At 17.7% G+C, this 24,314-nt stretch overlaps 6 protein-coding genes across 6 annotated transcripts; 4 read left to right on the top strand and 2 right to left on the bottom strand.

The window, feature by feature from the left end:
* Positions 1-1,785: 1,785 nt before the first annotated feature.
* Positions 1,786-2,682, top strand: SRAE_X000136700 (Hypothetical protein; the record flags this gene model as incomplete). The annotated part of the gene is made up of 2 exons (XM_024648152.1): positions 1,786-2,157; positions 2,359-2,682. The coding sequence occupies 2 exons, from the start codon at positions 1,786-1,788 to the stop codon at positions 2,680-2,682; spliced, it is 696 nt and encodes a 231-aa protein (XP_024498832.1).
* A 564-nt stretch (positions 2,683-3,246) lies between these two features.
* On the top strand, positions 3,247-6,008 carry SRAE_X000136600 (Ionotropic receptor 25a; the record flags this gene model as incomplete). Its single annotated transcript, XM_024648141.1, has 3 exons — positions 3,247-5,093; positions 5,143-5,577; positions 5,624-6,008. The coding sequence occupies 3 exons, from the start codon at positions 3,247-3,249 to the stop codon at positions 6,006-6,008; spliced, it is 2,667 nt and encodes an 888-aa protein (XP_024498831.1).
* A 1,135-nt stretch (positions 6,009-7,143) lies between these two features.
* On the top strand, positions 7,144-8,348 carry SRAE_X000136500 (Zinc/iron permease family-containing protein; the record flags this gene model as incomplete). The annotated part of the gene is made up of 2 exons (XM_024648129.1): positions 7,144-7,521; positions 7,566-8,348. The coding sequence occupies 2 exons, from the start codon at positions 7,144-7,146 to the stop codon at positions 8,346-8,348; spliced, it is 1,161 nt and encodes a 386-aa protein (XP_024498830.1).
* A 1,204-nt stretch (positions 8,349-9,552) lies between these two features.
* SRAE_X000136400 (Dual specificity phosphatase, catalytic domain and Dual specificity phosphatase, subgroup, catalytic domain-containing protein) lies at positions 9,553-10,955 on the top strand (the record flags this gene model as incomplete). The annotated part of the gene is made up of 3 exons (XM_024648118.1): positions 9,553-9,823; positions 9,907-10,682; positions 10,800-10,955. The coding sequence occupies 3 exons, from the start codon at positions 9,553-9,555 to the stop codon at positions 10,953-10,955; spliced, it is 1,203 nt and encodes a 400-aa protein (XP_024498829.1).
* Positions 10,956-11,250: 295 nt separating this feature from the next.
* On the bottom strand, positions 11,251-12,173 carry SRAE_X000136300 (GH20068p; the record flags this gene model as incomplete). The annotated part of the gene is made up of 3 exons (XM_024648107.1): positions 11,251-11,499; positions 11,548-11,892; positions 11,937-12,173. 3 exons carry the CDS (start codon positions 12,171-12,173, stop codon positions 11,251-11,253), a joined length of 831 nt encoding a protein of 276 aa, XP_024498828.1.
* A 2,057-nt stretch (positions 12,174-14,230) lies between these two features.
* On the bottom strand, positions 14,231-16,041 carry SRAE_X000136200 (Immunoglobulin-like fold domain and Protein of unknown function DUF2369 family-containing protein; the record flags this gene model as incomplete). The annotated part of the gene is made up of 3 exons (XM_024648096.1): positions 14,231-14,863; positions 14,902-15,211; positions 15,260-16,041. The coding sequence occupies 3 exons, from the start codon at positions 16,039-16,041 to the stop codon at positions 14,231-14,233; spliced, it is 1,725 nt and encodes a 574-aa protein (XP_024498827.1).
* Between the last annotated feature and the right edge of the window lie 8,273 nt (positions 16,042-24,314).

The raw sequence follows: 24,314 nt of genomic DNA, 5'->3' as shown, positions 1-24,314 counted from the left end.
TTAATTTTAGGTAAATTTATTATTTTTAATATATATAATTAGATTTATGTCTATGAACATCAATGATAAGAAAAATGAAAACCTGACATAATTGATAGTTATTTAAAACAAATTATATTCATTTTTATTTTGTACTGTAAAACTTTTCCTTCTTAATGATTCATTTCTAATTGTTTATATATATATATACATTTTAACAATAAATTTAAAAGCATCACTTAACTTCTTAATCGTCATCAAAATTCTAGTTATATACTTAATAAACTTTTCTATTAATCAATCAGTTTCCTATAAATTTTTGTTACATCTTAAAAATCTTATCTAAATAATAAGTATACAAACAAATAATAAGAAATATATAATTATAAAACAAAAGTTTTTAATAATTTTTCAACTGATTTTTTTTTTATAATTATTTTGAGACTAGCTTTTTAATAAAAGAATTTATTATTGTTACAAAAATAATAATACTTTTTAAATAAATGTTTTTTACTCTTATCATATTTCATGAAATAATTTTTTTTTACCTCTAGTTTTAAAATTTTTTTTTTAAAACTTGATTTTAAAATATTATTTATTATATAAATAATATTATGCTTACGTTTATTTTTATAAATATACTATTATGCTAATCATTTAAAATAAATATTCTATCATATACATTTTATGATATATTAAAATTTTTATTCAAATATAACATTTATTTAATATTACTATATTATAATATATTTTTATATTTTATAGTTGTGTTAATACAAATTCTTGTTTACATTTATTTTTGTTCTTTACTAATAATTACTAAAATTTACATACGAATAGTTGAATAAATTTCATACAAAAATTTGACATTAAAATTTATCAGTATATTTAGTAAAAAAAAAACTTTTAAATATTATTTGGCATAAAAAAATTATATATTCAATTGATTTACTCGTGTTTTTATAAATTGACCTTTTCTTGAAAAATTTTAAAAATCATTTATTTTTAATTTATTTTTTTTAATATGTCATTTAATATGTATATATATATAGAATATTGATGTAAATATATAAAATCAATTATTATTCGCTTATTTTTATAAGTGAATTTAATACTTATCAATATTCCATTAAACGGATGATGTTTTTTTACTTTTTTTTAAAATATTATAAAAGTGAAAATTTTTTTGATCATATAATAGTAAACAACTCTAAGTCTTTTTATCTATTTGTTAAAAAATGTTATATCGTTAAGAAGTATCATTTTTAGACATTTTAATTACCTTTAATAGAATGAAATGTATGATTTTTATTAAAATACATCAGCTTATTCAACGAATACAATATAAAGTATAAATGTATATGGTAGTAAATACATTATATCATTTTTAAATATTTATATATAATTTATCTATATTAGTATATAGTTTTAAAAACAGATATTTTTGTACTATCATATTTTATATTTATATTAAGTGTAGGTTAGAAATTATTATTCTAAAAAAAACAAACTAGTCTATAACAAATTTTATAAATATTTCTATTTGAAGACAAAATATAACAGATAATTTTATTTTAAAATTTCTGTTTGTTCAATAATAATTTTTACATTTTCTCTCTTTCCTCTTAATAATAAACAAAAATATTTGTTTTAGTTTTTTTTTTTTTTTTAATTACGTTATTTTATTATCATATTAAAAATTATTTAACGAGAAATACAAATGTTTTAATTATTATTTATTTTAGTCAGTATCAAGTTTGGAAAATTTTATATATATATATATATTTTTTTTATTATTATTTATAAATGGAATCATTACAACGTTCTGTTTATCGTCACATTGGTGACTTATCTTATAAAAGAAAAGCAAAAAAGCTTGTCTCTGAGACATCTTCAAAAAATTCACCTCCTTATTTGTCAAATAATAATTTAGGATTAAATTATCAGATGAATCCTTGTTACTTATATGATCCAAACCAGAATTTAACTGACAAAATAAATTATAATTTTAATAATATCAATATAAATAATCAAAAATTTGAAACAAAAGAGGAAGACAATGATTATATTAAAAGTGACAATAATACTCATAATTCAAGTAACAATAAGATAAATAATGTATCTTCTTCAAAAAGATTAACATCATTCATTTCTAAACCGGCTGTACAATCAAAGAAAGTAAGTAAATATATTAATATATTCAATGATATAATAACCTTGATTAGTAAAATCTTAAAATGAATATATATATATTTTTATTATTAATATATTATAATTAAACTATATATATTATTATTATAAGGGCGTAAAAAAATGATTTTTATAATATATATACAAAAAAATAAATGCCATTTGATATATTAATTATTATTGTTTCAGGTTTCTAATTCTATAACTAAAATATTTGGTTTAAAAAAACATGATAAAATGGTTAATGAAATTGACAATATTAACTCTTTTTCAAATATTGCTGAAGATGAAAACATAAATAATATATCATCTAAAATTAATGATAAAAATAATAATGATCAAATTGTTTTGTCTTCTATAAATATAGAAGATGATTGTCAGGAGAAGGAAAAAGTTTTAACTAAATTTCAAAAACTTAAAAAAGGTTTAAATGTTGTTGATCCCAGGAAGGTCAAACCAAATGCAAAAAAGAACGAGTATAAAGAATGTTTAATTTTAAGTGATGAAGAATAATGTAAATAAGAAATGATATTTTGTTTTTTTTAAATATTTGATAAATATAAACATAAGTATTCAAATTATCAAATTACCGACATTTTGTTTATTTTTAATTTTAAAACATTTTAATGATTATTACAAAATTTATCTATCTTAAGAAAATATAAGAATGTAAAATGATATACAATTTATACTTCAAACATTTAAAGATAATTTTAAGTATATTTATCATGAAAAGGCAAAAATTTTCTTTAATATATATAAAATAAAATAATAACTCTATTTTTATATATTATATTTATATTCATATATCACTTAATATATTAAAAAGTGTAATAAACAATGAAATATAAATTTTTTTTCCTTATTTTTTTAACACTATTTATTTATCTATTTTATATAACATCACAAACTAATTTGACGAAAAAGACAATAAGTAAGTTTATTAATATTATATATATAAATAATAAAAAAAAAACCTATATAAATATTATTCTTAATTATTATTATTTAGCACTTTTAGTAGAAGATAATACTGTTAATTCATTATTACTACAAAAAACAATAAATGTTTCTTTTATGTATATGAAAAATAAAATTCCAAATGAAAATATAACATTTGAAGTTATTAAAATTAAAAATAATTTTTCTTATGAATATTTATGTAAAATATTACCACCAAATACTGTATTTATTATAAATGGAAAAGTTACAAAAAATAATCAAGAAATTATTTATAAATTTGTTAATGAAACTCAAATACCAATGATACAATTACAATATGATTTAGAATATTTAAATATAAATAAAACATGTCTCGAAAATGATTATTTTTGTTTAACAACAACAAATACTGAAAAATATTATATTCAATTAATACCAGCTGTTAATATTTTTTATTTATCACTTGGTACTTTTTTACCATTAATACCTTTTCAAAATGATATAGGAATTATATATGATTTTACAGTTAATCAATTAGAAATTAATTTAACATCACTTATAAAAAATATACCAATAATAAATGGAAGCCTAATTGAATCAAAGGCAACAAATAAAGAAATAAAACAACAACTATTAATTCTTAGTCAAATGTATAAAACATTAATTTTTATGTGTCAAACATCAACAATAGAAAATTATGTACTTATTTCTGAGGAATATTTTGATAAAAATACATTTACATGGATTGCTTTTACAACAGATGTTACACCATTTAAATGTTTTAATTGTCTAACAGTAGATATATTTTGGATACGTATACATCATAAAACTAGACCAAATAATATTTATACTATTAGGGAATATATTATTACTCAAAATTTTAATGAAAATTTTTCTGAAATATTAAAACCATATAATTATGTTAAAGTATCAACATTTTTTGAAATTTTTGAAACAGTATATAATTTTGTTAATACTACCTTTTTTGAAAAGATTGATTCTAATTTAACATTATGTTATAAAACAAAATATTGGAAAAAACATTCTGTTAAATCAGCTATGTTTGATATAGAAAATTATAATTTACCTGATTATGGTGAATATTTATCATCAAATTATACTTCATCATTATTTTATCAAAATGTTGGTGTTAGAATTTATAAAATTGTTCGAAGACGTGATTTATATGAAGGAAATATAAATAAATATCTTGGTAATTGGACTTATAATGATGGTGTAACAATATTTTATGGAAATTTTAGTGTTGATGTTTATTTATTAAAAAATTATCGCATTGCTGCTATTATTCAACCACCATTTATACAATTAAAACAAGATAATAATAAAAATTTAGAAGGATATTGTATTGATCTTTTAAATTTAATACAAGATGATTTAAAATTTAATTATACATTATATCTTGTTGAAGATGGTTTATTTGGAACTGTTGATGAAAATGGTATATGGAATGGTGTTGTTGGAGATATTGTAGCAGGAAATGCTGATTTTTCTATTGCATCATTAGCTGTAATGGCTGAAAGAGAGATTGATATAGATTATACTATTCCTTATTATGATTTAGTTGGCACAACTATTTTAGTTAAAAAGGCAGTTGTTGATAATTCATTATTTAAATTTTTTCAAGTTTTAGAAATTCCTGTTTGGTGTGCAATATTAGGTGCATATTTATTAACAAGTATATTATTATGGTTATATGATAGATTAAGTCCATTCTCATATACAAATTTATCAAAAAAAACAGAAAATTCAGAATTAGAAAATAAACGTAAATTTACATTAAAAGAATGTTTATGGTTTTGTTTAACATCTTTAACACCACAAGGTGGTGGTGAAACACCATTAAATGCATCAGGAAGATTTTTATCAGCTACATGGTGGGTATTTAGTTTTATTATAATTGCAACATATACAGCAAATTTAGCTGCTTTTTTAACAGTATCAAGATTAGAACAATCAATAAGGTAAGATAAATTAAATATTATAATTAAATTTTTTTAAATATAATTATAGTTCGTTAGATGATTTAGCAAATCAATATAAAGTTGATTATGCTCCTATAAAAGGAAGTGATGCAGAGATGTATTTTAAAAGAATGGCTATGATAGAAGAAAAATTTTATAATATTTGGAAAGAAATATCATTAAATGAAAGTTTAAATTCTGTTGATAGAGCTAAATTAGCCATATGGGATTACCCTGTAAGTGAAAAATTTTCTAATTTATGGAGAAATATGCAACAAAGTAAACTACCAAATAATATTGATGAAGCAATTAATCGTGTCTTGACATCAGAAAATGGTTTTGCTTTTATTGGTGATGCAATGGATATTCAATATGCTGTTTTAACTAATTGTGATCTTCAAATTATTGGTAATGAATTTTCAAGAAAACCATATGCTTTAGGTATTCAATCTGCTCATCCAATGAAAGATAAATTATCAACATCGTTAGTTTTATTTTTTTTATAAATTTTTTTAATAATATTTTTTTAGTATATTACGTTTGTTACATCAACGTAAATTAGAAGAATTAAAAAGTAAATGGTGGGATGAAAATCCAAATAAAGCTAAATGTCCTACAACTTCTGATAATAATTATGGTATAAAAATAGAAAATATTGGTGGTGTATTTATAGTTATATTGGGAGGTATAGTTATAGCTATTATAACATTAATAATTGAATATATTTATCATCATCAAATGATTAAAAAAAAAGTGAAATTATCAATGAGTAATAATACAACTGATTCAACAATTCATATGTCAAATATCTTTTCAACATCTATTGATAATGATGCTTTTGAAGATATAGAAATTAATGAACTTCAAGATATTACTTCTCTTCGTCATAGAAATACTATCAATACTGATAATTAAATATAAATATTATATAAAAATAAATTTATTGTAATATATACATTTATAAAATTTAGATTATATTATATAACAGAATGACAGAAAAAATTTCAATTTGAAATATAATTTGTCTTTTATCATTAATACAATAAAATCTTTTTTTTTCCATCATACTATCTTTTAACTTTTTCCTCTATCCTATTTTATTCTATATATTATAATATAACTATTTCTTACTATATAAAGTTTTATATTTCTATAACAATTATCATATTCTTAAAACGAATGGCACTTTATCTTGGAAGAGTGTTATGTTGTTTAAGTATTATATATATATATAATACTAAAACAACATATATATATTTCTATATACTTTTATTTCCAAAATATAATAAATCTTTTAAAATTAATTATTTTTTATTTTAACACTTTATAAATTTATTTATTTTAAATTTTATTTTCTTTTACTTTTTTTCTTTATTTTAATAAATTTATACAAAGGTAAGATATGTCTACAACTTTCATTTATTTACTTATCTTCATTTAAAATAAATCTTAAAAATTTTGTTTTATTATATATTATCCTTTTTATAATATATTATGTGTTTAACGATGTCCTTTTTATTATAAATGTAAAATAAGATAAATGTTAGATTTTTTTTTTTACAAAAAAGATACTTTAAAATAAGAAAATTTTTATTGTAAAAAAAAATTTAATATAATAAATTTAATTCATGTAAATATTTTATAATCTTTGACAATTTATAAAATTAAATAATATTAATAACTTTAAATATTAACGTGATTAATTTGAATTTTAAAGCTTAATTAATTATTTATTTTTAATACTACTTTACCAAATATATATTTATATATATATATATATAAAACTTTTAATACCACATAATTCATCATTTCAACGAGAATCGATTTATGTACTTTATTATCCCGGGAATTTTTATTAGTTTTACCAAAAGCTCTTATCTTTTTATTTTAGAATAGACTAATGCAATTTTAAATAAAAATTATTATATATTTATATAGAAGAAACAGAAGAGTTATTAAAAAAAAAAAAGATTATTGTATATTATAGTATATATTACAAATCGTCAAGTATATACATATATATACACATATATATAATTAAAAAAAAACAATGCTTTTCTTCATTCTTTTTGGAGCGGGTGCTTTTTTAATATTGGCTACAGTTTCTTTGACAGCTTTTAAATATGCCAGTGGACGTTTAGTAAATAATAAATATGTATCAACACCAATAACTTCACCTCATAATCAATCTACTTTTATGTATTTTGCATGTGGTGTATTTTTAGGAATATGTTTCCTAGGTCTTTTACCACATGCATTAATGCAAGAAAAGATAATCAATGGTAAAATTAATATTAAAAATATAACACATGGTCAAGATTTATATGAAAATAATAATTTTAAACATACATCTTCATGGTTCTCAAGACTTTATTCAACACATTTTTTAGTATTACTTGGATTTACAATAGATCTTTTATTACATCAAGTAACTTTTGTTTTTTTTTTCCTAAATTTTTAATATTTATTTAGGTTGTATCACATTTTTATGAAAAAAAAAACTCGTCCCAAATGAATTTTAAAAGTTTTATAGATAAGTCAATAAAATATTCTGTAACAAGAGATTTTACCTTATCTGATAATCCTGACGATGATCCTGTTGAAGGTACATGGAATTTAGAAGAACCATCAGACTGTTTAATGGATGATTTAGAAGGTATTAATTTTCGTCAACCATTTCCACATGGTCCATCTTGTCATAATTTGGAATGTAATGATACATTAAATAGTAAAAGTTTTTTTGAAGCATCAGTATTTATGTTTGCATTATCAACACATTCTATTTTTGAAGGTATGGCATTAGGAGCACAAAAAAATGACAAACTTCAATTTACATTATTTTATGCAGCAGTAATATTACATGAAATTTTATGTGTAACATCATTTAGCTTTGTTATAGCAAAACAAAAAATTCCTACAAAGTCAGGATGTTTAATGATTGGACTTTTGGCTTTTTGTATTCCATTAGGAATGATTTTAGAAGAAGTAATTAATAAATTTACCCCAACAAATTCTCCTACTTTTACATTTGTTTTAACATCTATATGTTGTGGAATATTTTTGTATGAAATTTGCGTTGAAATGTTAGGAAAAGATGCTGGTACAATGTCAGGATGTTCTTCAACTTCAACACTGACTAATCAGTCGTATGAAGAAATTGAAAATTTTCATTTATATAAATTTATTTATTTCTTTTCCGGTCTTGGACTTATGACATTTGCAAATCTTGTATTTGGTTCTCATTTAAATCATTAAATAAGGCATGTTGCCATAATTTTTTATTTAAATTGTTTTTTTAATCAATCTTTAATATGAAATGTCGGCAAAATATTAATTTTATATAAATATAATATTTATATACTTCAAAAATAATTTTTCTTTTAAATTTTTTATATTATCAAAAGATAATAAAATTATAAATAGTTTTTTTTAATATATGAAAATAGTTTAAACAAAAATTTAAAAAAAGTTAATTGTTAATTAATAATTAATACATACAAAATATTTGAACAGCTAAATCTATCTCAAATGGTGATATTAAATATTAATTGCATTTTTTAAAATTATTTATAAATTTGAACATTAATAATTAATTATATAAATTAATTATCAGAAAGTCGTTAATTTTTAATAGATAAAATTTTTATATATTATTAAAATTTTTTTGCTTTACAAAAATTAATTACCTATATATATGCAAAAAAATTTATTATAAATATAGAAATTATAGTTAAAATATTATTTAATATAAAATAATATTTTTTATTTTTAAAGTTATGATATAAATTTAAAGTTCTGGTATACTTTTAATTAAATTTTTTGTTTAAACATTTATAGATAATTATTATTTTTTTAAGTTGCTAAGGTAACTATGTAGAATTTTTTAAAATATATAAAAACAATTGATTTAATATGATTTATTTAATTATATAATAAAAATATGTTGCCAATATATATTTATTTAATAATATCATATACATTTGCTTTTAAACACCTTATTAAAAAAAGACATGTAGGCTGGAATTTTTATAGAAAAAAATACAATTTGTTAAATGAAATGTCATTAAATGACTATTGAAAATTATTACCTTTTGAAAAACGGTTAATTTTTTTTATCAGTATATTAATATGATGTATTATATAATAATAACATATTAACACATATATTTATATCTATCCGTTTACCGTTTTCTTACTAAATTAAATTTATTTCTTTTTCAAATAATAACAATTTTTTCCTACCATTTATTTAAATATACAATAGATTTAGTAAAAAAAAATTTATATATTTTTATTGACAATTTTTTTAATTAAGATAGTAAATTGTTACATATATATATTAATATTTGAAAAGATGTATTAATTTTTTTTTAATAAATTTTTATTAAAAAAATTTTTTTTTTTATTAAAAATAAATTTAAAAATTTATTCTCTTAGATTCGTTTTTTTTTACTTAATCATGCGAAGAAGTCATTCACAAATAGCTCATGGTCGTCACATGGTTAATAATAACTTAGACAAATGGAACATATTGGAACAAAATAAAAGAAAACATTCATTATGTCGAGATGGGTATAATGGAATAAGTCTTGAAACTGGACATATCCATGTTTACCTTAAAAAGGAAGATAGTAAAAATAATTTTGATAATGAAAAAATAGAACAAATTAATACATCAATTTCTTCACTTGACAAAGAATCTCATTTACTTTCATTTAATAAAAATGATTGTATGTTTTTTTTTTAATTTATTTTTATAATTTTATTTATAATATAATAATGTATTATTTTTATTAAACTTTTTTTTTTTCAGGGAATAATGAAATTATGGGAGAAGATGAAAAGAAAAGTAATAGTGAAGAGATCAAAGAGGATGTAATTGATAGATGGCAAGATGCAATTATATCAAATTCTTCTGTTTCACTAAGATTAAGTGACAATGAAAATGAACAGACAACTGATGAGAGAGCTTCTCTTATTACAGCTATTAGCAGAAGAAATGTTTATGAGAAAGAATTAATGGCAAACACTTTTAAAAAAGAACCTGTATTTGAATGTCCTAAAAATTCATCAAATAAAAATTTAGAAAAAAATAATTCTATACCAACAAAACCAATATTTTTAAATAAAATTAGTAGTCCAATAACAATTCCTAAACCAAGATGTCGTTACAATAATGAAATAGTTTGGCAAGTTGATGAGACAGTTTATTGTGGTGGTATTGAAGCTGTCTCTAATTTAAATTTACTTTGTCGTTTAAATATTGAATATATTGTTGATTTGTCTGGTTTAGATGAAGAAGTTACATCTAGAAGAAATGAATGTCCATGTTTATGCTCTAGAAAAACACCACATTCAAGAATGATTATGGCTATTAAGTTGAATGATGAAGAACTTTTACCAAAACAAAATTTAATGCCTTTCTTTGAGGATGTCGTTAAATTAATAAGTCGTGCAAATGTCGTCAAAAAATGTGTTCTTATTCATTCAATAAAAGGTCGTAACAGAGCACCAGCATTTGTTGCAGCATACATGATGCATAAACATCATATAACACGTGTTCAAGCTGTTACAAGGATATCTGATCTTGTAAGTTTATTAAATTAAATTAGTATATTATATTTTATAATAATATAATATATATTAATATAAATATAAAATTATTAATTTTATAACATTAAACATTAATAAATTTTTTTTTTTCAGACATCCAAAATTAGACCTGGTATTAATATTTCTGATAATTTACAAAGAGCACTAATGAAATGGCAAAGTATGCAAGGTATCAGAAGTCAAGATGTTCATTTGGATGCAAAATTAGTTACACCTTTATTTTCAGTTAAGAAAACAGCCTGGACATAAATATTAAAATATTATATTTTAATTAATTAAATGAAAAAAATTAAAAAGAAACACGTCAATTTTGTTTCATATTTTAATATCCTTTTTTTTATATAAAAATTAAACATTCATATTAATATGTTGTATTGCAAAAATTATTATAAAATTTTAAAAATATAAATAAAAAATTTTTCAATCTAATAAAGAAATAAGAGTTATAAACCCGATAAAAAATGTCGTTTTAAAATTATTATGTATATTAAATATATATATATATTTATAATGGTGATAAAAAATAAAAAAAAATATTTATTAACTACCAATAAAAGTCAAAATCATTAAAAAGTTTCTTCAATTCATAATTATACTGTTTGAAATTTTTCTTTAATAATTTTTTTGTTCTTTTACTGACATATACATGTTTTCTTCCTTTACTATTTCCAAGACATTTAACTTTAGTTTTTTCTTCTTTTTTAAAACAATAAAATCCTTTTTCACTGTTAAAAACTAATTGTTCTGAATATATCATTTGTGGTAAATTGAGAAATTTTTGTGCTTTTTTTAGCTTAAAAAAAATAATTATTAAATTAATATATGATATATTTTATTTTACCTCGTTTAAGGGATTTTTAATAAAATTATCACCATTTAATATTAATATCTGATTTTTCTTAAAATATTTTAAATAACTAAATAAATGGATACTGTATAATGAATTTCTAATAGGTTTATAATTTTTATTTATCCGTTCTGTACCACTATAAAATGCCTCTTTTTCTAATTCTGGTAATGACAAATTTTTAGATTGTCTTACATAATATACTTGTGTAAAATCGCTTATCGTTCTTGTTATTGGATTTCTTAAAATTAATAAAATTTTTATATTAGGATTAAATTTATAAATTCTTTTTGCGGCATATGGTGAAGTAAAGTATGCAGGTGTCTTTTCAATAACTATCTTAAAAATTTAATTAAATATAATTTAAATAACTAATTTTATACCTGATTATCTTCTGCTAATGGCATTTGATTTTTATACCAATTTATTCCTTTTAAATATGTTTCATTATTATCAAAAAAATGTAACTCATGTCTTGCTATTTTAATCATTGGATGTAATGATAAAGCGTCTAATAATGCTCTTGTTCCTCCTTTTCTTACACCAATAATTAAAGCATCAGGTAATTTTTTTGCTAGTAAATTTATATTATATTTTTTTACTAGGATATTATCATACATAATTTTATCACAATTTAAATTACCATAAAACCAAAGATATAAATATTGAAAAAGAAAAAGAATACAACAAAAAAGGATAAAAATTTTAATGTAAATTTTCATTTTATTTGTATATAATTTGAATAACACTACATTATATAATGTTATTAATCTAAAATATTAAAATATATTAAGTTATTAAGATTATTTGATAAAAAAAAGAATAAAAATTAATAAAAAAATTTTTTTGTTATATAAAATAAAAATATATAAACTCACAATCATTCTTTTTGTCAAAAATAAAGAATACATATATATTATATTAAAACAACTGATATAGTGTAAAATAACAAAAAAAAATGTCCTTACATTACTTATTTTAACAAATAAATATAAAAGAGCAAAAGTTTTAATGGGATAATGAAAGGTAAAATATCATTCTTAAAATAACATAATAGGATGAAAAAAATTACTTTTATATTAACTTAATTTTTATTCTTTTTTTTTTTTTACTTTAATATAAAAATCAAATAGATAAATATATTACAAGTTTAATGTATATACATAAAATAATACTTAAGTAATTAAAGTATTATAATAAAAAAAAATATTAGTTTATTTAAAAAAAAAATGATATAAATAATGTCAATAGTAAGAAGTGTATATAAAAAAAATTTAATAGACGATCAAATGCTTACAACAAAAGTTATTAGATAAGTTATTTATATTTTTAATAATAATTTATAAAATAAAATAAAATTATTAGTATTTATTATTTTTGTGGGTAGTATCTATTATTTGTAAGAATCAGTAGATATATGATCATTAATATATATATATATATATACAAATGATAGTGAAAAGAACATTGTAATAGAATTTTATTTTAATATAAAAAAAAAAGTTATAGAAAGAACAAATAATTTATAATATAATAAAGAGAGATAAATATATATTTAAATATATATATAATGCCAGAAATTTTAAGAGGATTAATGATAGCCAGATATATTTTTTATTAACTTTTAAAATTTTGGACACTATTAATTTTTGAAAAATAATAAAAAATAAAAGATTAAATTTTATCTTATATTTGAAAAAGTTAAGAAATTTCAAAATTGTTTAAACATTTATATTAAGTTACTCTGAAATGTTTATTTATTTTAAAAAAATTTAAAAAATATTAAACAAACATTAAACTTACTATAATTTACATTTATCATAATAAATATAAAATTGTTATTAAATGACAAAATTTAACATTATTTTTATATTTATAATATGTTATAAAAAATTAGAGTAATTTTTAATTAATATAAAAATAATATTGATCATTAATAATTTTAAAATTATCTCAAAATAAATATATTTTTCTTACTAATTTTTAATTATATTAATTTATAATTATATGTGAATGTCACTAAATATTTATTTTTTTTTATTTAAAATGTAACTGTTTTTTTGACATGATATTTTGAATGAAATTTTTAATTATTTACTAATTTAAAAATATTATAAAAAAAAATTTATGATGAATAATTTTATTACTGTAAAAAATAATGTTAAGCAGTTATAAAAAAAATTATTAATTAAATGTAATTTAAAAGATAATATATTTAAACATTATCATAAAATCAATTAAAAATTAAAAAATATCAATTTACATATATAAAAAATTAAGTATTATTTCAACAAAGTTGACAAAAAAAGATAAGATAAAAATTATTTAAAAAAAATTTAACATTAGTTTGTTTAAATGTCATATACTTATATCAGATGATAGAGAATAGCAGAAATACCATTTGATTGAGAAAAGATTAAATATTTATATATTGTTTTAAATGTCTATTTTTTGTTAAATAACAAAAACTTTAATTTAAACAATCTTTTAATATTTCACTATCATTTTCTCTTTCCTTATTTCTTATTTCTGTTTTTTTTTTAATAACTTCATAAAATAAATTTTTTCTTTGCGTAAAAAATAATATTGTTAATAGTAAAAATTTTCAATTGAATTTAAAAAGAAAGTTAATATTTTTGAAATGACACACAAAAAAAATGTTTCATTTTTTATTTTCTTAATTGTCACATTTTTCCATTGTTTTTGCTATTAAAGCTCTATAAGGAAGATGATAATTTTTTTTTCCAACTTTTTTTGTTGCGAACATTTCAAATTTATATACTTGATTTGGAATTAAATCTTCTAGGGTTGCTTCAATAAGAGAATTTGATGTTATTCCTTTTGGATTGTATGCATCTTTTTCAACACCATAACTTACATAACAACCAACAATATTTTCTTTTGTTAATTTTGGATAACAATAATCTAAATTTGGATCACTTTTAAATGATAAATTATTTAAATCTGTTTCATTTAATGAATATTTATACATACAATAATTGATTTTTTTATCTATTGCTTTAAGCCATTGAATAGTAATTGTCTTACATGTTCTATGAACAATTTTTAAACTTGGTTCTGATGGTAATTGTGGATATGGTGATTTTGTTGGTTTTAAACTAGCCCATATTTTAAATTTTTTATTTTTTCCATCTAAATTTGTTATTTCAAAACGTAAAATTCCTTCATGAACATTCATTATAAGAAATCGACGAAATCCAGTTATTTCTTCTGTTTTTCTTAGTAATGTATCACCTTTATATATAGCTAATTTTATATATCCTGAACATCCATTAATTATTAAAAGAATCTAAAAAGAAAAATATTAAAAATTATATTACAACATACTTTCCCAGTTTCATTATTATTTTCTTTATTTAATTGTGACTTAATAACATAATTAAAATTTTGTACAATTCTACCATTATTTTCAAAAGATGCATCATATAAAACACCATCAGGTAAAATAATTTCTGGATTTTCAATAACTAATGGCATTGTAGTTGTTGATGTTTTATTATCACTATTAAAAATAATATCACTATATGGTATTTCAAATTTAATATCAGTTTTTTTTATTTGTATTGGAGGAAATACATTAATAGAACCATATTGTGTATCAAAAATATACAAAATTATTTGCATATCTTTTTCAAATCTAAAAAAAAATTTAAATATATAATTTTATTTAAAAAAAAAAACTTGCTTTATTTTCTTTATAGACATTTTATTATTATTTTTATTATCACAATGCATTTTTTCCATTGAAATACGACCAAAATGACACATTGATTGTTTAATGGTATTTTTAGTTATAACAGCACAATGTTTATGCCTACCAACTTCAAATTTTGGATTATAAGACCAGGATAATTTAATATCAATAAATTCAACATCAATTTTTTCAATAATATTTTTATCATAGTTATATGGTGTAACTTCATAATGTATAGTTGTATCATCAGGAAGTGGTGCATAATATTCATAAATTTGTCTTTCAGATGTTGTAAATAAAACTTTAAAAGATGGACAATCATATGAAGTTACATTAAGAAAAAGTAAATCACTTTCAATATCTTTGGCATAAAATTTCATTCTTTTAGAATCTGATTGTCCTGCAAGTAAAATTAAATTGGCATCTTTTAAATTTCTTTCAACATGAACAATTGGTTGATTTTCCCAATTATATATTTTTTTTTCATTTTTAGATTTTTCTTTATAATTATTGACTTTATTTCCAAATTCATTTCTCATATATAGTTGCCAATGAAGATTTCCATCACATGGTGTAATATACATCCAAAATGGATAGTTTTTTCCAGGCATATAAATTTGATAAATGTGATTTGTTTCAGATTTATCAAATGAAATATGATGTTCTATTCCATGAATCAATACATGAACAATTTTATTTGAAGAATCATTTTGTTTTTTATGTATATTTTCTTTATTAAAAACAGAAAACTTATCTTCTAATTTTTCAAACATATCAAGAAAAGAGACACTATTTATAGGAAAAACATTTCCTATAAAAAATAACGATAAAAGTATTGTTTTTAACATTTTGAGATAAACTAAAATAGAAAAATCAAAAAGAGGATAGAATATAAATAAATGATAAGGATAACGGAAAAATAAAATTTATATAATCGCACTTAAAATTAAATTATATATTATAAATAAAACAAAAATTATTTAAAATTATATTATTTTCTTTAAAGTAATTGAAAACTTTTTATATTATTATAAATCTTTCTTATACTACAAAAAGATTACTTTTTTTATTTATATTATTATAAATATATTTAAATAATTAAAATATCTAATGAGATATATTTAAAAAAAAGTTTTTTCCCTATTTCCTGACATTTCTTTTCTTTTTTACTTCACAAACAATAATACAATAAATTTAAAAATTAAATTAACTTTATGTAATTTTTTATCAAAAAAAAAAATTTCAAGATTTATTAATTCAAAAAAAAGGATAAACTATTGTCCAATATTTTTTTAAAGCTATAAAATGTTTAAATTAAAAAAAAAATAATTTTACTAAAATAAAGTTAATTTAAATCAATTACATAAATAAAACTATTTAAATAAATTATGTAATTGATATATAAAAATAATAGTTGAATTTAATAATAATAAATTAAACTATATAACCATAGTATAAAAAAATTAAAAGCAAAACAATATAAATAAAAATATTTTATTTCTTATTGTTGACTTATTTTGTCTTGTTTTTAATAATTTTAAACACTTTTTTAAAGTATACATTAATTAAGAAAATTTGTACTTTATTGTTAAATATTATTAAACTTAAATTAAAAATATGTTTTAGACATAAAATTTATTAAAAAGTAATTATTTTAATAGTTATTTTAATCTAACATAATTTTTAAATATTCAAAATTTTCTTATACTTTTATATTAATTATTTTACAAATAATTATCTAAAAAATTTTTTTTTCATTTTTTTAAAAAATTTGTTTATATTTAAAGTTATACTATTTTTATTTACCTTTAATGTATTAATTTGTAATATAGAAGTATAAAATAAATTGAAATTGTATAAAATTTTTTTATTTTATATACATAAATTTAAAACTTTTTAAAAATTTAATTAAACAATAAATGAGAAAAAAAAATATTACAAATAAATTCTAAAAAAAGGTACATATTTATTATAGATGTGGAAGAAATATAATTAAATAAAAATATTATTTTTTTAAATTTATATAATAATTACATATATAGCAATTGTACTAATAAATAGATATATATAAGAAATAATTTCTGATAAATTAATTATGAATTATCAGAATGTAATAATAATTATATAAGAGCATAGAGATCATAATATGAATAAAATTTTAAAAATACTAATATAAGAGTAAGTTAGCTAACTATTTTTAAATATAATTCTTTTTTACTTATATTGTCAAATATAAAAGTTATAAAATGTCTTTTCAATCACCTTTTTCTTATCAACGGTAAATTATGATTTAAAACTCTTTATATCTATTAAACTAAAATAAAAATTATTGTTTGATATATATATATATATATATATATATATATTAAACATATTATATATTATAACACTCTATTGATGTTTTAAAATATATTTTATTTATAAAAATTAACTGTTAAAAAAATTAACGTGTTTTAATATTTTGAGGAGCAACAAAATAAAATATTAAAAGAGATAATTGAACTTTTTTTCTCAATATGTTTTAATGGCAATCATTATATTTTATATCATTACCAGCACTATCATATCATCATCTATTGTTTTATTAAGAAATATATAAAAAAAATAAAAGTCATTCTACTTGAGTTGTGATATTTGATTCGTGGAATATTTTATTGTGAAATAAGTAAAGACAAATGTTTTTTTTTACAAAATTTAAATAAAAGATGATTATATTGGGAGAAAAATAAGTATACTTAATTATAATGCTGTTCTATCATTATTTGATAAAATAATTTAAAATATTCATTCTTTTCCTCTTTAGTTTAATTGAAGTTTTATCAATAAAAATATTTCAATATTTGTAAAAAGTATGAAATTATATTTTTAAAAAGATTATTTTTAATTATTAGATAAATTAATAGAAATAGTTAATTATTTATTAAAAAAAAAATACTTTATTCTGGTTGTGAGAAAAATTTAATATATATAATTTATATTTATCTATTAAAAAAAATTTTAAAGAGGTAGCTAAAAATAGTGATAAGGATTAAATAAAGGAATAAAATTCCGGCAAATTATTTTAAAATTTTTAAAAATATAATGATGGTATAATAGTTTTAAAATGGTAAAAAATTTTTCTTTTACTTACATTTAAAGAGAAAAATTAGTATAAAAAGTATGAGAAGGATAAAAGAAAAGAGAGAGAAAAAGTGCCAAAATGAAGTAATTTTAAAAATTTAACAAGTTTTACAAAAAAAAATAATAAAGTGATAAAAATCTTCTTTTAAATATTATATATATGTAATATCTTATTCAAAAATGGACAATATTTATATAATATTAGACAATCATTCATTGTATGTCAAAAAATAAAGATATCATTCAAAAATTTATTACATTTATTTATTACAGAGAAATAGCTATCGTAAAAATTTTGTTATTTTTGTTAAAAATTTTGATATATCTTCAAAAATAATAAAACAAAAAAAGTTTCAAGCAGTTATGGTTTTTATGAGTAAAATATATTTTGATACAACTTTTTTTTAACTCACAAGCTTTATCTTATTCAATGTTAAATGTTTTATTAAAATTTTTAAAAAAAAATTGTAATATTCATCTTTCAGTTAAATATTTATATTAAAAAAATTTTTTTAATTACTTTCGTTATATTATATATAAAAATAATGACATAAAAATATGAATAACAATTTATATTAAATAATCTTTAGAAAATTTTTAATATTTATACTATTAATTATATTTAATATTAAATTTAAAAAAAAAATTTGCCATAAAATATATTTTTTTTCTTTTTATATATAAATAAAAAAAATAGAATGAAATAAAAATATATTTCTTATTTTCCATCTTTTTTTTTCCTTCATATTTAGTAATTTATTTTTGTTGTTTATATTAAGAATTAAAACTTAAAAGAAAATATAAAAAGTTGTAGTATACTCATGATACGATTAGAAAAAAAAGAAACATTTTTTTTTATTTATGTACATTATTTCTTAAAAAAAAATATTTAAATAAATTTCTATATATCGTATTTTGAGTAAAATTTTTAAAAATAGATTTTCTGAAATATAAATTATGATTATTTGCTTTTTTTTTAAATTTTCATCTTAAAGATAATAGTCTAACACTATTATATTAACTCAATTATAAACACTAAACAGAAATTGTTTACCTAATATTACTTATTTAAATGTGAAATTATGCTTATTATCCATTATAATTTAACTAAGATGATGAAATAAATGTTTTATTAGTAATATTTTTAAAAGATCTTGTATGTATAATAAAATATAAAAGTTACAACTTTTTTTACATTTAATAATATAAACATTATCTATAAAATAAGTTAAAAAGTTTTTTAACTTTTGAAAATTGTAAATTTTTTATTTTTTTTTTAAACATTTTAGATCTCATTTATAAAAAAAAAAAACAAAATTGATTTTTCAATTTATGCACAAATATTTTTAAAATGTCGTAATTTATAGACATATAACCACCTGAATAATTACATGTTTTATTATTGTATCTTATTATTATTTCTTATTTTTAAAATTTTATTTTTTTTTAAAAAATAAAATATATATTTGATTATTATTAAGAATTTTTTAGACTTATAATGCCATAAACTATCAAATGTATAAAATTGTCTTTTAAAGATTTAATTTTTTTAATTTTTATTTTAAAAAATGAATACAATTTTAGTAAAAAAAAATGTCGATAAAATTATTTCTTTTATAGGATATAAAAAAATGGAACTTTTATAATAAGATATTTATCATCTAATTAAAATAAAAAAAAGTAAAGAAAATTAAGAAATGTATAAAAAAAAACAAATATAAAATTTTTTAAACACCTGTTGTATAAAATGACATTTTGATTAGAAATACTAGACAATGGGGAAAATTATTTTTATTCCTTTTTTTATGTTTAATTTTTAAATATATAAATGGTTCTTTTATTTAGTACTATCTTCTTTTTTTGTACAACAGATGGTTTAAAAGTTAACTATTTTTAAGGTAACTAATTTTTTTTATTATATTTTTATAAATATACAATAAATGATAGATTTTTATTTTAACCTTGAATGAGTCATTTTAAAATGGTAATTTATAAAATATTTATCTATTATCTAACGATGTGTGATTATTTAATGAGAAAATATTAAAATATATAATTATTTTTTTTATTTGATAATATTAAAATATATAAAATATTACCATTCTAAAAAAAATATATATTTCAATATAAAAATAATAAATTTTTTTTATATTTACAAACTATTAATATTTTAAATTCAGATTGTACATAAATTTATATATTATATCATTTAAACTTTTGTTTTTCAAATTAAAAAAGATATTTCTTTTTGTTTTCTAATTCATTATATAATTAATTTGTAACTTTAAGTATATAATAAATATCTTTATAGTAAATAGAACTTAAAGATAAATTTTATTAATTACCTCTATTTTTCAAATATTTTAAATTGCATCAAATAACACTTGTATTACATCTTTTAAAATCATTAATTTAACTTTTCAAATGCCTAATTTTTTTTTAAATTTATTTATATATATTGTAATATTTAAATCATTATTTCTAAAAACATTATGCTATATATGAAATAATTAATTATTAAATTTAATTACTTTATTTTAACAATAATTTTATTGTTATATTTTAATAACCTATATTTACTTTATTAGTTTTTAAAATTAACCTCTATATAGTTATTATAAAGAACAACTTAAGAATAATCTTTAATGACCTTTTATCATCTTTTACACTTTTCTATCTTTTTGTAAACATTATTAAAAATACTTATAGTATAAAAATTTTCTTGTAAGTAGAAATTTTTTTTTATCAATAAATTATTAATTTTATATCTTTAACATTTTAGTAATATGTATATATATAAATCAAACAAAGCATAAAAATATAATATGATAAAAAAAAAAAATTAAAGTAATTAACCCGCCAAAAAATAAAATATTTGATATCAAAGATAAATTGAGATAAAATTATTTATATATATAAATTTCTCTATGTTAAATTATATTATTTTTTATTTATATTTTTTTTAATAATTAAAATAATATTTTTTTATTTTATAAAATTACTCTAAATAGATTTATACATTAACTAATTTTATATAGTCAATCATTATAAGATTCTTTATCTTATTATAAGTATAATTAAAAGTACTATTTCGGAAAGATGAAAGACAGTTCTTCAACAAAAATTTCTTTATTTATTCGTAATCTTTTTTCTTTTTAACACCAATCCAGTATAAATATATTAAGAAGGATATATAAAAGAGATATATCATTAAACATTGTTGATTTTATAAAATGATTAGAATGTATTAGGATAAGAAAAGTAAGAAATCCAATGTTTTATAAATAAAAGGCTATTAAAATATAATTAAAATACAATTAGATGTCATAAAAAAAAAGATATTAATTAACATGTTTGGAGTTAAAAATGTTGATTTTAATGATTGGTTTGGTAACTATACTATATATATATATATATATTTAATTATTACTATTTTATTATATTTTTGCAATTAATACTTAAAATGGCTATATAATTAAAATATATGAATTTTAACACATTTTGTTGTTATAAGATTAATGTTATGACTTTTCTGTAAATCCTGTTACTCATCCTATTGTTACATAATTTATGACTCCTTAACTATGTATTTTAAGATTTAATAAGATTATATATATATTTTTTTTAAATTAACTGTTGATTAAATGGTAATATGAGATAATCATACATTAATTAGATATATTATATTTTTTTTCAAATATATATTTAATAGTATTAAATGTTAATGAAATATTGTATTATTATACAGACTTGAAATATAAGATTTTATCAAAAAGTACTTTTATCAACTACAAATCGTTTTAAACCAGTTTCAGAATGATTAATTTAGATAATCTTTTAATCAGTTGAAATACTTATATGAACATAATTTAAATATACAGACAGAATGAAAAATCAATCAAATTTGTATTTTTCATTCACATGGCGAGACATCTCAATGATCAACAAATTTTCCTTTTTTTATAATATTTAGAAGAAAAAAATTTTTTTCTCATTACAAAATGATATATTACATTTATATAAACTATTATAAATTTTCTTATGTGCCATGATTACAAATGTTTCTAACTTTATTTGATGTTTTAATTATAATAATTTTATAAAATTTCTTTTTAACTAAAACAGAACTTTTATTTCTAGTTAATATATTAAATTTATATATATACATTATATGTGTAAATCTTTAAATTTTATTACTTTTTTATTATTTTATTTTTATTTATATTATACATATATAGGTATATAATTGAGGAATTATATATTATTATCTTATATATTTTTGGTTTAATTCAAGGACAAAAAAATGACTTATATGAAGGTATAATCATTTACATACTCTATATTAAGAATTATTCTCCTATAAAAAAAAGGTACAGTAATATAGATATATATAATAATTAGTTGCTTTATAAACTAAAGTCATAAAAGTACTTTAAAATAATTTTTATATTGAAATGTCATCTATTTAAACTTTTAATGCTTTCAATCACATCAAGTAAACAAAAGAATCTATTTATATATAATAAATTCAACAATACTACAACATCTTTGTTCTTCTAAATACTTTAGCGGCATCACTTGAAAATTTTCTTTTGTTTTTAACTACCTCCAAACGTTTTCATTCATTTCTTTTTTAAGTAATTAAAATTTCTCTAAAAGACTTATATTTTTTATTTCATTTTTTTTTTATTATTAACATAAAAAAATATACGTACATTTTTCTTTTTATTCTGATAGGAATAAAAAAATAGAAAATGCAAGCATTACCATTATTTTTATTGTATTTCATTTTTCATTTTAATATATTCAATTTTATCCCGCTGTTTTATATATCATTCTTTGTATATCTTAAAATTGATTAAAAATTATCTTCTTTGTTTAAATTTTATGCTTCTTAAACATCTGTCTAAAATGTTGAATTGTAAATACAATAGTTGTTTAAGATTATTTCCATTTACTGATATTTAAACATTTTTCACTTTTAAAAATGTCAATTACATATTTATTAAAGTAATATATCTTTTATAACAAATTATACATTAATTTATGTAAATATAAATGTTGATATTGTTTTTAGTACTCATGTGAAAAAAAAAATATATATATATTTCTCATTTTGATTGTTAAATTTTTCTTTCTCATGTCATATTTATTACAATTGTATAAAAATGTTTTTATATTTATAGAGGTGTTTAAATAAATTATAAAATAAAAAAAAATTTTTTGAATATTTATTATATTTACAAATCACACGGCTAATAGTATAATATAACTTTTTATTTCTTATGTATAATAAACAAATAGTATCAATAATTTTTGGCACAAAAATTGTTATATTTTTATTAAACATATGGTTGATGAATGAAACTATAAATTTATATATATATTCTTTTTATTATATTTTTATAATCGGTATGAATAAAGTCTTTAATATTTAATATATATATATATATATAGGGTTATATTATTTTTTAATAAAAATACATCTGGTCAATTATCATTATTATTGATGGTATTCATTACTATTTATATTTATTCCTATTACACATTATTACACAATTATGAACAAAAATAATAATATAAGTTATAAACTTTGCCATCTTTTTTATTACATAACTCCTAACTTGCTAATGAAGTGTGTAAACATTTTTATTTAATAATTAAGCTTTTATTTTATTTTATATGACAATACCTTTTTATTTGTAACTCTTTAAAATTACTATCTTTATATAGGTAATATAATAAGAAGCCGAAATTTTTTTTTTTCTATTATTTGACACTTTTCTTTCTTTTATTTATTCTTATTCATCACTTGACCTATTATTATTACGATATCAAGAGTGATTATTTTAAAAGCAATAGTTACCTCATAAAAATGTATAACCAAAATTATTATAATACTAAATTTAACTACTTAAAAAGAAAT

Source organism: Strongyloides ratti, scaffold srae_chrx_scaffold0000002, assembly GCF_001040885.1.
Source record: "Strongyloides ratti genome assembly S_ratti_ED321, scaffold srae_chrx_scaffold0000002".
NCBI lineage: Eukaryota > Metazoa > Nematoda > Chromadorea > Rhabditida > Strongyloididae > Strongyloides > Strongyloides ratti.
Note: the sequence above shows the minus strand (reverse complement) of the source record. Positions and strands in the feature narration are given on the sequence as shown.